Here is a 15,219-nt window from a genome sequence, read left to right on the forward strand (position 1 = left end):
TTCAAAGTAAAATAAAGAACAAGAAGTAAAAGTACTTTGAGGTATTTAACTTGAGCACCTATATTTTACTGTTTTCTACTTTAATACTTCATTGCTTCATTATATTTGATGTAAATATTATACTTTACACTATAAGCAGATGTATTATATATAAAAGATGATTTCCCTCCAAAATAAAATGCCTTGTTTAATTCACACATATAGTTTATAATTGAGTTTTTAAAGTGTAACTTAAAGTGCACCTTCAGATCTGAGTCTGACTCCACACTGTAGGATTTAAGAAGTACTAAAGTTTAACCCTCCTGTTGTCCTCGAGTCAAGAGAGGGGAGGGAGGGAGGGAGGGAGGAATTGAGGAAGGAAAGGAGGAAAGAAGGAAGCGAGGGAGGGAGGAAAAAGAGGAAAGGAAGGAAAAGGAAAAAAAAAAAAAAAGGAGAGAGGAAAGAAGGACGGGAGGAAGGAGGGAGGGAGGGAGGAAGGAAGGAAGGAAGGAGGAAGGTAGGGGGAGGAAAGAAAAAGAAGGAAGGAAGGAGGCAGGGAGGAAGGAGGGAGGAAAGAAGGATGGAGGGAGAGGGAAAGGAAGGGAGGAAGGTAGGGGGGAGGAAAGAAGGAGGAAAGAAGGAACAGTCAAAACAGACGGGTCAGTTTGACCTGTGAGGACGACAGGAGGGTTAAAGGAGGCTAGGGTCAGGGGTCAGGGGTCAGGGGTTAGGGGTTAAGCTGAGTCTTTATGTTTCAGGTCTCATTAACATGATACCTCAGCAACGCTTCAAAGGATTTCAGACTTGGACTCAGATATGAACCAATTAGATTTTAGTTCTGGCCACAACTCAAGAATTTATACACTAATTATGAGAAAGTTTCACATGTTTAACCCTCCTGTTGTCCTTGATTCAAGGGAGGAAGGAAGGGAGGGAGGGAGGGAGGAAGGAGGGGAGGGGAGGAAAGGGAGGAAGGAGGGGAGGGAAGGGAGAAGGAAGGGAGGGAAAGGGAGGAAGGAGGGGAGGGAAGGGAGGAAGGAGGGGAGGGAGGGAAGGAAGGAGGGAAGGGAAGGGAGGGAAGAAGGATGAAAGTATGAGGGAGGGAGGACAGGAAGGGAGGGAGGGAGGGAGGGAGGACAGCAGGAAAGACGGAGGGAGGGAGGGAGGGAGGGAGGAAAGGCAGGAAGGAGGAAAGAAGGAAGGAAGGGAGGGAGGGAGGGAGAAGGAAGGAAGGAAGGAAAGGAGGGAGGGGGAAGGAAGGAAGGACAGAAGGAAGGAAGGAAGGAAGGAAGGAGAGAGGAAGGAAGGAAGGAAGGACAGAGGAAGGAAGGAAGGAGAGAGGAGGAAGGAAGGAGGACGGAGGAAGGGAGGGAAGGAAGGAAGGAGAGAGGAAGGAAGGAAGGACAGAAGGAAGAAGGAAGGAAAGAAGGAACAGTCAAAACAGATGAGGTGACCCGGGAGTACGACAGGAAGGTTAAAAGGATAAAATGATGAAGTGATGACATTTTATATCCTAAAAGTTAAAATCTTATTTATTAAATTAATTCAAAGTCTTAGTTGGTTTTCTTTCATCATGTTTTAGTCTTTAAGGTTTTTTGATGACTGTGAAACTTAAACCTTCATCTTTGTGTTTCAGGTTTTGAGAACTTTGAGCAGCTTCTTGCTGGAGCTCACTGGATGGTACGACAACTCTTCCTCCTCCTCTTCTTCACCTTTATTATGTTTAATCTGCTTCATGTCTTTATAAGAGAACATAAAGTTTCAAGTCAGCAAACAATAAGACTTAAATATTTACATTTTTACAAGTTTCAATGACTGAATCTATGAAAATGTGTTTTTATTATTAGGAGCTAAAAAGCTTCAGTTGTATCAAAATCAAATATGAATCATTAAAATAAACTTTTATTTGTAATAAGAAGTCAAATTAATTGTGGCAAAAATTGATATTCATGACAAAACAGGATTTGTCATTTTAAATAAATTAAAATGAGTTCAAAGGTAAAATTTCTATTATTAAGTAATTGATGCTTCAGTTCAGAACCAGTCTAAGTATTTTAATATTATAATATAAGAGCTGATATTAATATATTAAATACTAAAACCTGATGTATGATTATATATCACCTATATTAGTTTTATTTCACATACATTTTTCTATTTTTAAGAAGCACATAATATGTTTGGTCAGATTTATGACACACTGAAGGCAGAGATGATGATGATGATGATGATAATAATAATAATAATAATAATAATAATAATAATAATAATAATAATATTATTTAAAAATACATTATAATAATACTAATTAAATAAATTAATAATACAATATTATTATTAATAATAATAATATAATAATTAAAATTAAACATAATACTAATTAAATAAATAATAATAATAATAATATATTATTATTTATTATTTAAAAAATACATAATACTAATTAAATAAAATAATAATCATAATCATAATAATAGTAGTAATAATTATTAAAGTATTAATATAATAATAAATAAAACTACACTGGAAATTAAATAATCTGAAATTACATCTATAAAATAAATAAGACCATGAATAATACAGAAATATGTTTAAATTAAGGAGAAGACAAAAAGGACAATACTCTCCCGTATATTCAAATAAATACAAACATTTAGCAAAAACCTTACTCTGTTCTTTCCACCGTCTCCTCTGCAGGACAATCATTTCCGCAGCGCCCCTCTGGAGCAGAACCTGCCCGTCCTGCTGGCCATTCTGGGCGTCTGGTACATCAACTTCTTCCAGGCGGAGACTCACGCCATGCTGCCCTACGACCAGTACATGCATCGCTTCGCTGCGTACTTCCAGCAGGTCAGAGAGAAACCATCTGCTCCTCTACTGCTCGGAGGAGGAGGAGGAGGAGGAGGAGGAGGAGGCTCTGCTTTAAATTTCAGTGCTTCTCCTTTCAGCGGCTCATAAAAGAATAAAGAAGAAAATAATTACTAATAATGTTCAGCATAAAAAACACAATCAACCATGAATGTAGAATAAAATAGTCATTCATTTATATATTGTCGTCCTCTCAGGTCAAATAGACCCGTCTGTTTTGACTGTTCCTTCCTTCCTTCCTTCCTCCCTTCCTTCCTTCCTCCTTCTTTCTTCCCTTCCTTCTTTCTTTCCACTGTCCTTCTTTCCTTCCTTTCTCCCTTCCTCTTTTCCTTTCTCCCTCCCTCCTTCCTTCCTTCTTTCCTCCCTCCCTCCTTCCTTCCTTCTTTCCTCCCTCCCTCCCCCTTCCTTCCTTCCTCTCTCCTTCTCTCTTTCCTTCCTTCCTTCTTTCCTTCCTTCCTCCCTTCCTCTTTTTCCTTTCTCCCTCCCTCCTACCTTCCTTCTTTCCTCCCTTCTTCCCTTCCTCTCTCTTTCCTCCCTTCCTTCTTTCTTCTTTCCACTGTCCTTCCTTCTTCCTCCCTTCCTCTTTTCCTTTCTCCGTCCCTCCTACCTTCCTTCTTTCCTTCCTTCTTCCTCCCTTACTCCTTCCTCCCTCCCTCTTTTCCTCCCTCCTTTCCTGCCTTCTTCCTCCCTTCCTTCCCTCATTTCTTTCCTTCCTTCTTCCTCCCTCGTTCCCTTCCTCCCTCATTTCCTTCCTTTCTTCCTTCTTCCTCCCTTCCTCTCTCCTTCCTTGACTCCAGGACAACAGGAGATTATTAATAATTGCATGAATCATGAATTATTTCAGTGTTATTGATAGAAGTCAATTCAATTTAATATATTTTAGAAATGCTTCACTAGAAAAAAGCAAAAACAGAAAACGACATAAGAGATTTAAATAGCAGCAGAAATGCAAATACAAAGAAGGTGAAAGTGACAGAAAGACTCATGAATGCATGTTAATAACAAAAAAAAAAATATATATATATATATAGTTTTAACTGGAGATTCACAGGAAGTCACTCAGATAGGAAGACTTCTCCATAGTAGTCTCCAATATGTTGTAAAGTTAAACGATCAGCCGATATAAGATGTAAACTATCACTAGTATGAGACACTCTGTTATTATGTCTAACTGTGTGTGTGTGTGTGTGTGTGTGTGTGTGTGTGCAGGGTGACATGGAGTCCAACGGGAAGTACATCACCAAAGATGGCACCCGTGTCAACTACCACACCGGACCAATCGTTTGGGGTGAGCCCGGGACCAACGGCCAGCACGCCTTCTACCAGCTCATCCACCAAGGTGACACAGCTAACTCCTTCATAGCAGACATTATAACTTTAACAGGAGCTCAAAAAAAAGTATTTAAAAGTTGCTCTGAAGCTAATATGAAATGAGTCTTCATCTTCATCTTCTATGTTTCAGTGTTACAGTGTTTTTAGTATCAAAGTCTTTTTGTTCCTATACTTCCACCACAGAGAAACAGGAAACACTAAGAGGGAATCTGATGCTAAAAAGACTGTAAATGTGTCAGATATCACTTGATATGACTAACTCACACTGTTACCATAGTAACTATAATAACTATAGTAACTCACACGGTTACCATAGTAACTATAATAGCTATAGTAACTCACACTGCTGAAGCTCAATAGAAGCTGATCAGAGACTTTATAATGATTTAGTCCTCCATCACTTTACATTGAAAGTACATTTAAAGGTTTTAATAGTCAGTATGAACAGGAGGAATCATTACAGAGAGGGGGGGGGGGGGGACTCTTTAACTGCTCATATGTTCACCTGACAGATGGACTTGAAAAACTGTGAATTAGTCCTTTTTTTTTTTTAAGTTTTCAACAGCAAAATAAGTTTAAACTCTTTCAGTGATGCAACCTGAGAGACAGAACAAGTCTTTCAGGCTCTTTTAAGACTTTAAACTCACCTCTGCTCTCTTTGTCAAATATCATCAAGCATTGGTGTGTCTCAGTAAACATCCTGTATGTCTGAAGTAGAGCTTCACCTAACCAACTAGTTATATAGATAGTCATTAACTGTTTTAATTCATTCTCCAATTCCAGCTCTCCTCTATTACAGTAAAATGAACTTATCTTGTGGAGTGTTAGAGTTGGGATGAACATTTACAGACGTCATTTTGAAATAACTAATCGATTAATCAAGAAAATAATCATGGGTTGAGGCTACAGTCCTCACTGCAGGCGACCCCGGTTCGAATCCTCTCTCTCTCTCTCTCTCTCTCTCTCTCTCTCTCTCTCTCTCTCTCTCTCTCTCTCTCTCTCTCTCTCTCTCTCTCTCTCTCTCTCTCTCTCTCTCTCTCTCTCTCTCTCTCTCTCTCTCTCTCTCTCACTCTCTCACTCTCTCATATATATTTAACAGCCGAAACGTTAAATATCATGTGTCTGAACGCGGCGCCACATACACTCGAAATACAGAAAGATCTCTTTTAAAACTTGAGACACTCATCATGTTATTATAGTTAATTAAAACTTAAAAACAACAATCTAAAACTAAACTGCTTAGTTTTTCTTTTCGTTTTCTCCATTTTTACTGTATGCTGTTCAGTTTGACTTCTTGTAATAACGGACTAGTACCAGTAGGTGGCAGCATAGTGGGCACCACATAATGCACAATTTAGGATTTTCTAGAAAGTAGTTGTTCCAGGTAGAAAACGTCACAGCTCAATATGGGAATAATTTAACTACGAAGCTACAGTAGATACAAATTTTACCTCAGTGCCGACATTATTTCAACCTTTTCAGCTTCTACTAATCAACGCCTTCCTCCTGATACCTGGAGAACTAAATAAAAATAAAAACTAATGACATCTCCAAAAGTATAATAACTCTGGTAATAATCAGGCTGTTGTCATTAAAGAGTTAACCGACTTGCTCTCATCTCTTCAGGCACTCGTATGATTCCTGCCGACTTCCTCATTCCTGCTCAGACACAGCATCCAATCAGGAACAACCTTCACCACAAGGTAACGCTCGCTGCCCCCCCCCCCCCTCCTCCCCCTCTGTGTGTGTGTGTGTGTGTGTGGTGATGTAGAAACACTCTGCTGTCGACACCGAACACACACAGCTCCTGTTGCATAAGAAGTGAACTATCAGCAGAACGTGATAACGGTCCCAGTTTGACTCTCAGCTTCTCTTCTTCTTAAAGATAAAGACAGAAATCTGATTTTATTATCCAGACGCTGCTCTGAGTTTCAACACTTTATCCACACAGTTTCTAAACGTGTGTTCCACCTCTGTGTGCTTTTATTTTTAACTTAAGGAAGTCTGATAATGTGTTTTAAGCCGTTTCAACATAAATGAAGCTCAAATTTGAACATTTTTACAGAAAATTATCCAAATAAAATGAATTAAAGCTTTTTTTTCCAGCCACTACTGTTGAGTGAATATTAAAGGATTAGTGCTTGATTTTTTTAAATTATGTTTCAGTTTTCATCATTTTTAACTTAAAACAGCAAAGTGTACTGATCTACTTACAAGTGTTGTTATATCTTATTCTTCTGTCGTTGCTCAAAAACTATTAAAAACATTGGGTCACATGTTCCTTCATCCCTGAAGACACTGGATATGGTAGTTTGGGTTAGGGTTAGAAATGTCTCCAATGACTAAAAACAGCGATAAGGTTATTGTAGGAGCCATTTCTATGTGAATGTGTGTCGAGGTACCAAATTGGGCCAGTAGGTGTCCTCATGGTGTTGGGTGTACGTTTCTTTATAGGTGGGAACTTTCTGTCAGGTGTCAGGTGTTGCTAGACGGATGAGCACATAGTTTTTCGACCGCTTCGGGCTCTGTCATGTTTGTTTGTTGTATGTGACACAGCTGAATGGACTTTATATGCACTGGCAATGAATACTTGCATAATATTGAAGATCATTGAAACGGTGAGAAATAAAGAACGCATCAAATGAAGAAGCAAACCCGGAAGCTGTTTGTTTCACTAGACACAAGTTATAGTTGTGCAGTAGCCAGCGCGTCGATTACTTTTTAGCCTGTCTATGCAGCCCCTCAGTGGCTTTAAGTGTTGGGCTTAGCCGCTACAGTTCTAAAGACAAGTTCCTCCTTTTCTACTTTATTATTGAGGTTGAATTGGAGGAGAGATAAAAGATAATACTGGAGTGCATTTTATGTTAGTGAGGTAAATCATATTTGTTTATTTTTGTTATGTCACTTTGCATTATTATTATGTATTATCTCTTAAAGGTGAGGTGTTAATATAAGTCCAGACTGGGTTTCTACCTCACCTGCACACGTGTTTTATTTTAATTTCACTATTTTTCTCTGACTTTTTATTTTACATATGTGCAAAGAAAAGTGTTTGTATTTCCGCTACGTTAACATACACGAGGAAGCAACATGACGACAGGATCTCCTTTAATAACCGTTAAGAATTGACAGAGTTAACCCTCCTGTTGTCCTCCTGGGTCAAACTGATCCAATCTGTTTTGACTGGTCCTTCTTTTCTCCCTTCTTTCTGTCTCTCCATCCCTCCTTCCTCCCTCTTTTCCCTCCTTTGTTCCTCACTTCCTCGAATCCTTCCTTTCTCCCTTCCTTCTGTCCCTCCATCCCTCCTTCCTCCCTCTTTTCCCTCCTTTTGTTCCTCACTTTCTCTCTTCCTTCTGTCCCTCCATCCCTCCTTCCTCCCTCTTTTCCCTCCTTTTGTTCCTCACTTTCTCTCTTCCTTCTGTCCCTCCATCCCTCCTTCCTCCCTCTTTTCCCTCCTTTTGTTCCTCACTTCCTCGATCCTTCCTTTCTCCCTTCCTTCTGTCTCTCCATCCCTCCTTCCTCCCTCTTTTCCCTCCTTTTGTTCCTCACTTTCTCTCTTCCTTCTGTCTCTCCATCCCTCCTTCCTCCCTCTTTTCCCTCCTTTTGTTCCTCACTTTCTCTCTTCCTTCTGTCTCTCCATCCCTCCTTCCTCCCTCTTTTCCCTCCTTTGTTCCTCACTTCCTCGATCCTTCCTTTCTCTCTTCCTTCTGTCCCTCCATCCCTCATTCCCTCCTCCCTCCTTGTCTCTCTCCTTTCTCCACTTCTTTCCTTTCTTTGTTCCTCCCTCCCTTCCTTCCTTTCCACCATCCTTTCCCTTCCTTCCTCACTTCTTTCCCTTTGCCCTTCCTTCTTCCTTCCTTGACCCAATCTGTTCCCTTCCTCATCTTTTCTTTCTTTCTTTCATTTCCTTCCTCCCTCCCTCCCTTCTTTCCCTTCATCTTCATCTTCTTCCTTCTTCTTCCTTCCTTGACCCAGGAGGACAACAGGAGGGTTAAGTGAATCTGCTCAGATGTCTCATGTCTCATGTCTCGGGTGTTTCAGATCCTGGCGGCGAACTTCCTGGCCCAGACAGAAGCTCTGATGAAGGGTAAAACTTCAGACGAGGCTCGTAAGGAGCTGGAAGCCGGCGGCATGAAAGGAGAAGCTCTGGACAAGCTGCTGCCACACAAAGTAAGACCAACTGTCACAGTGTCGGATTTCTGCTTTTATTATAGAGGAAATATGTTTTAAGCTTTTCCTTTTAAGATAAAAAAGGCTTTTTTTTTTTACTCACTTCTGCTTGTTTTAAGTTTCAATTTGGTGCAAAACATACTAAAGGTCAATGTAAATTCATTTTTAAATATAAATAAGTCATGTCTTGTGGTCATTGGCACAAAACTGAATCATATTTATTACGTCAGCATATAACGTTTAACTTTAAGCTCTTATTTTGTAAGTGTGAGAGGTCAAGGGTCAATGTGAGACTATTAAACACAAGTCTGTATAAAAGTGAAAGATTAGGATTTGATATTTTGAAATTAAAACATGTTATTGGCTGTTGGCACCTTTTTTTTAAATGCATTGTGTGTTGTTGAGACCTGGAAGAAGATTGTTTTTGTTTTTAAATGTCCCAAAATTTGGAGTGAAAGTGTAAAAGTTGAGATTCAAAACTCTTAAACTGTCTTTTTTATTTTTATTATTATAATAAAGGTATTCGAAGGAAACAAGCCAAGCAACTCCATTGTATTCAAGAAGCTGAGTCCGTTCATGCTGGGAGCTCTGGTTGGTAAGTGGTGGACGTTTTTTTTGGGTTTTTTTATCATCTGAACTGAACACAGGAAACACATACTGGCACTAAATCAGAAGTTGAGTGAGTAGTTTAAGTCAGTGAGTTTAGGGTTCAAATATAATATTACACTTTGAGTCATAAATGAGTCAAATCTGAACTCAGACATGAAAACACGTGTTTGTAGATTCATTGTGATTTATTTGGCATCAGTCTGAGTTTTTTCAGGGGTGTCAAACTCATTTTCATTCAAGGGCCACATACTGCCCAATTTAATCTCACGTGGGCCGGATCATTAAAAAGATGGAAGACAGGAAGGACAGATAGAAGGAAGAAAGGAAGAAAAAGGAGAAGGAAGAGTAGACAGGAATGAAGGAAGGAAGGAAGGAAGGAAGGAATAGAAGGAGTAGTAGACGGAAGAGTAGACAGGAAGGAAGGAATAGAAGGAGTAGTAGACGGAAGAGTAGACAGGAAGGAAGGAATAGAAGGAGTAGTAGACGGAAGAGTAGACAGGAATGAAAGATGGAAGGAAGGAAGGAAGGAAGGAAGAAAAAGGAGAAGGAGAAGGAAGAGTAGTCAGGAAGGAAGGAAGAAAGAAGACATGAAAGAAGGAAGGAAGAAAGGACAGATGGAAGGGAAGAAGGAAGAAAGTTAAAAAAAGGCAGAAAGGAAGGAAGGAAGGGAAGATGTAAGGAAGGGAGGAATAAGGAAAGTGGGCCAGACCAGACCCCTCTGTGGGCCGGATCTGGCCCACGGGCCGCATGTTTGACATCCCTGCTGTAGTTTAATGAGGCTGAGTTGTAGTAATCACCAACAGCCACTAGATGTCAGTGTGTCTGAAGGCAAACCTGCTGCACACAGTAGACTGTAACTGTTTTACTGCTCAGAGTATTTTAATTAATTACATTTTCTATTATTGTGCCATTTTATATAACTGATTCTGGCTTTTATCAATCTTTTGGTTTATTTATGGCTCATAGTGCTGTTTTATTTCCAAGCTACAGAGACTAAAGACAGAGAATAAATGACAATACATTTGACAAATTTACAGTCAAATCTAGGACAATGCATTTAATTTATCATTTAAACACTATCAATACATTTTATTTTAGCTCAGAGACCAATGAGAGGATTGTCAGTATTAAAGCTTAATGTCCTTAACATGTATTTTAAATTTTGAAATATTGTATAAATAATAGCTCTGTCAGCCTAAAAATTGTAACTGATTTCTGCATGTCAAATTTTCACCCTTTAACATTCATATTCTGTTTTAAACACACTTGCATGCATATATGCACACATATGGCAAGTTATATTAAAGGGAACACAATGCAAAAAATAAATAAAGCAGTAAAAGGGGAATAAAAGCTCATATCAAAAAAAATATATATATTATGGTGAACTTATACTTTAAAGACAGAAGTTCTTATATTAAAGAATTCATCACATTAGAAAAAGTACCTGAACATTTACCAAGCGATGTGTCTCCACCCATCCGCTCATCCTGTGTTTTGTTTTTCAGCCATGTACGAACACAAGATCTTCGTTCAGGGCACCATGTGGGACATCAACAGCTACGATCAGTGGGGGTAAGAAACTCACATTTCCCTTCAAGAAACACCCAAAAACATGTTGAAACAGGAGAGCTTGATTATGGAGCTTTTCCACTAACACCGTTCCAGCTCGACTCAGGTTTTTTTGCGTTTCCACTAGGGATAGTATCTGGTACCTGGTACTTTTTTAGTACCTGCTCTGCTGAGGTTCCAAGCGAGCCGAGCCGATACTAAATGTGACGTCATCAGACTGCCGGCCACTGATTGGTCAGAAGAGTTGTCGCTGGACGAGTCATGAGCCGTCCCACACAAGAATCAAACCCGCCATTTTTAAATACCAACAGCGTTACAGTCATACGGTTTCTCTTCTCTTGCTTTGTGTGTGACAGAAAGCCACATACAGCAGCAAGTACACCATCGCCTCCATGTCCTCCATTGTTTATGTGTTTGTGTCGTGTATGAAACAAAGTCACGGCAGTATCGCTGGGCCGTTGCTATGACGACCCCGCCCACGTTGAGTAGGTACCTTTTTGTAATGGAAAGGGTCGTTCCTGGAACCGTGTCGAGTCGAGTAGTGCTGGAACTGTGTAGTGGAAAAGCGCCATTAGTTTACTGACCTGTTGCTGCTCCAGCTTCTCTCTCCTACAGCTGATTAAGCCCAAACTACGTCCGCCTCCACAACTAGATATCTAATTAAATCAAAAACATGAAAAGTTTTACATTATAGTGAGAAACTGAGAAGATACTGATTTGTCTTAGTGGTAGCTGCTATAGATTATGAATATAACTACCTGATAAAAGCTCTGGAAACTGAATACTGGCTGCTCCTCACTGCTTAGTTTTAATGATAACTTCTCTCCTCTCGTCTCCCTTTAGTGTTGAACTGGGAAAGCAGCTGGCCAAGAAGATCGAGCCGGAGCTGCAGGACGACTCTGAGGTCACCTCTCACGACTCCTCCACCAACGGCCTCATCAGCTTCCTGAAGAAGAACTTCGCCTGAATCCTCCTCGTCTTCCTCCTTCCTCTTCCTCACCATGTACTCCTCATCGGCTGAATCCTCCACAGTCCTGTCCTCTGTCTGACCCGCGCGAACGAGCACTTTAATGTTTGTGATGTTGTGTTGAATCTGTGTGAGACTCGACTTTACATGTAGACGTGTTTAATTTGGAAAGGGAATCAGTTGCTTTTATGTGGGAGGGCAGAGAATCGTCCCTCTAAAACGTGCAGATATTGCTGTAGGTGACAACACACACTTCACATAGTCAGCACTGACTTTGAAATAAAGTCCTGTTTGTCACTGAATCAGCCTGTATGGAGTTTTTTTTCTTTTAATATCTTTATTCATTTTAAACTTGAGGTAGACAAACACTATAAAAGAAACATAAGTGAGTTATTATTTGCACCTTTTTATCAGAACTATTCATTTTTGCTCTGTTTTACTTGATTTTAATGGAAAGCACTTTGTAACATTGTTTTGAAAAGTGCTATAAAGCTACTAATCTTAAAGCAATCTGAACAAAATTACAGACATGCAATAGGAAAGAGTGTTAAAAATGGAATGCATTTGTAAAAAAACAAAAGTATAGAAAAACTAAATGCATGCAAAAATACAAAAGATTAAGCAATAAGGAAAAAATAAATGTATATTATTGATTATACTCAAAACAGTAAAAAATACCAAATCTGTGATATTTTATGGGCCCAAGCATATTTCTCATCTATAATCAGTGTACAGTCAAGTTCATTTTACTTATATAGCACCAAACCAGTTACCTCAAGTCATCTCAGGGCACTTTTCACTTACAGCGGGTCCTTTTAACGGGAAGAAACCTCAAGCAGAACCGGGCTCTAGGTGGGTCACCATCTGCCTTGACTGGTTGGGTAGAGAGAGAAAGAAGGGGAGAGACAGAAGCACAGTAAGAACAAAATAAATTAGATGATAATAATAGCAAGCACCAACCATGATCCGCAGTAACCTGCAAGATGATAAAGAACAAAAACTTCAGAAAAGTTAGTAACATGCATTAACGGTACATGAATGTGCAAAGATGGAGAGAGGAGCTCAGTGCATAGTGGAAAGTCCCCTGGAAGTCTAGGCCTATAGCAGCATATGGGCTGGTCCAATGCACAGAGGATAAAATGGGAGTAATATGATCTCTATCTAGTTTTTGTCAGTAGATGTGCAGCTGCATTCTGGACCAGCTGGAGAGTCTTTAACGACTTGTTAAAGCAGCCCGATAGTAATGAATTGAAGTTTTGAAGTTTTTTTATTTTGCACAATAATAAGACAAAAAGCAAAAGATGAAGAAATAACAACAAAAGAAAGGTGCAAGGTAGCGGCATCCCCTCCTCCGTCACTACCGGTGTGCCCCAGGGCTCTGCCCGGGGCCTCTCCTCTTCATCATCTACCTCCTTCCCCTCTGCAATATCTTCCGCAAATTTAACATTCACTTCCACTGTTACGCTGATGACACCCAGCTCTACCTCTCTACTAAACCTTTGTCCATTCTCCCGCCCACCTCCCTCACTGAAAGAAAAACCTGGTTCACCCTAAACTTCCTTAAATTAAACAGTAACAAAACCAACAGCTTTTCTCTCACTATTGATAACTCCTCCGTTTCACCCTCCCCCCCAGGTTAAGAGTCTGGGTGTTATCATAGACTGTATAAAAGAAATGGACGTAACATCCGTGACGTCACCCATTGGTTTGTGGACTGCTGCTCGGAAGCCAATAGTTTCGAATCTGGGCAGCGCCATCTTGAAAATTTCAGGTGCATGCTGGGAAAAATAAAAACACGGATTCTACTTATATGGGCATGAAGCGGAGCCATGGACGGAGCGAGGAGGTTGCTATGGTTGCGAGGGCTGGATCTCGAGGACATTGGTCGATCAACCTGTCAATCAGGACGTAGCCACGCCCTAATGCATACCCTGCTTTATCGTCACATATAAAATCAGGGAGGCCAAAACTTCACAAATGAGCATCATACTGCATTGAAGAAGGTTTTAAAATAGCGATTGAGACCATAAACACATTTTGAAAACGTTTACTGAGGTTAGAAATCAAGTGAGAAGTTGGTGAATTCTCCATTGACTTGTATAGAGACGGAAGTTTTGACACCAAAACGGTTGCCCTCTGGTGGCCTTTTGCTAGAATACAGTTCTAAGTTACTTCCGTTGGCCTCATTTCAGAGGACCGGAACTCCCCACCTGGGTGTTATCCTTGATAGCACACTGTCCTTTCAATCCCACATCAATAACATTACCCGGTCTGCCTACTTCCACCTATGAAACATCAATCGCCTTTGCCCCTCCTTTACCCCCCACACTGCCGCCATCCTCGTCACTTCCTGTCTGGATTATTGCAACTCTCTCCTCTTCGGTCTCCCTCACAAATCCCTCCATAAGGCTACACACCAGGGTAAACACTACAAATACGGGCAGGAGAACATCCTCAACGATGATGCGACTGGACTGCAAAATTGACTCTGCTCCACCACGGCTGCAGGTAATCACCCTCATCAAGCCATTCCCATCCATCACATTATGCAGAATTCACAAGTTAGATTAAAAACAAGTAACTATGAAATAGAAAAGGAATTACAATAGTCCAGCCTAAAAGTAGCAAATGCATGGAGTAGTTTTTCTGCATCTTTTTGAGATAAGATGTGTCTGATTTTTGCAATGTTACGTAGGTGAATAAAAGCTGATTTTTACATTTGTTTTATGAAGGACTTAAAGGACATATCCTCATCAAAGATATCTCCCAGATCCCATACGGGGGTCTGGAGGCCAGAGTAATCCCCTCCCGAGTAGTTATATCATTAAATGTGTTTTTAAGATGTTTAAGACCAAACCCAATAACTACTGGTTGGAGTTAAGTGGCAGACAATTACAAGTTGTTTATGTCCTTAAGGCATGCTTGAGTTATAATTTCATCTGACTTAATTTATAAATATACTTGGGTATCATCTGCATAATGACGAACATTTATGAAGTGTTTATAAGTAATATTACTTAGCGTTGGGGCTATACAACATTAAAAATATGGTCTTCCTTAGTTTTAAACATGGACCTTGGAACATTTAACAACATTTGATTGTCAGATCTGCACAAATAAGGACTTAAACCAGCTTAATGCGGTCCCTTTAATGCCAATTAAATGTTCTTGTCGCTGTAATAGGATTTGATGATCAATGACATCAAATGCAGCATGAAGATCTAACACAACCAGTAGAGAGAACTGTAACTGTTGCCAGCACTGTCTGGGCATTGGCTATAAATCCAGCAGATAAAACTATTATTATGTAAGAGGTCAGACAACTGATTGGCGACTGCTTTCTCAAGGATCTAAGAGAGAAAGGTAAGGGTTAGATATTGGTCAGTAGTTGGCTAAAACACCTGATGGCTTTTTATAAAGAGGTCTTGATTACAACTACTTTAATAAAAGGACTGTGGTACAAAGTCTATTGCTAAAGACAGATTGAAAGAAACGCTAAATGATGGAAAGACTTCCTTAAACAGCCTTGTTTGGATTGGGTCCAAAAGACAGGCTGATGGATTACATCTAAACCAAATAGTGTACTGTGTACCAGGGGTACGAAGCAGTGTTGGGGTTAAGGTATGGTGTACCAGGGGCACAAACTAGTTCATTCAGGAAGTCTGATAGTAAGTACATTTGGGACTAAATCTGTGCCTGTTGATAAAATGTACCAGTTAGTG

The 15,219-nt window shown here is 39.9% G+C and overlaps 1 protein-coding gene and 1 pseudogene across 1 annotated transcript; both read left to right on the top strand.

Annotated features, from left to right (window-relative positions):
- The window catches only part of LOC128359044 (transcription initiation factor TFIID subunit 4-like), a 29,114-nt pseudogene extending 28,315 nt beyond the window's left edge, over positions 1-799 (top strand).
- A 791-nt stretch (positions 800-1,590) lies between these two features.
- On the top strand, positions 1,591-11,799 carry gpia (glucose-6-phosphate isomerase a; the record flags this gene model as incomplete). The annotated part of the gene is made up of 8 exons (XM_053319461.1): positions 1,591-1,659; positions 2,677-2,829; positions 4,057-4,186; positions 5,806-5,882; positions 8,221-8,349; positions 8,869-8,944; positions 10,467-10,533; positions 11,374-11,799. Coding segments are annotated over 8 exons (825 nt in total), but the record flags the coding sequence as incomplete, so codon positions are not given.
- Positions 11,800-15,219: the final 3,420 nt, after the last annotated feature.

This window comes from Scomber japonicus, chromosome 5 (assembly GCF_027409825.1).
Source record: "Scomber japonicus isolate fScoJap1 chromosome 5, fScoJap1.pri, whole genome shotgun sequence".
Classification (NCBI taxonomy): domain Eukaryota; kingdom Metazoa; phylum Chordata; class Actinopteri; order Scombriformes; family Scombridae; genus Scomber; species Scomber japonicus.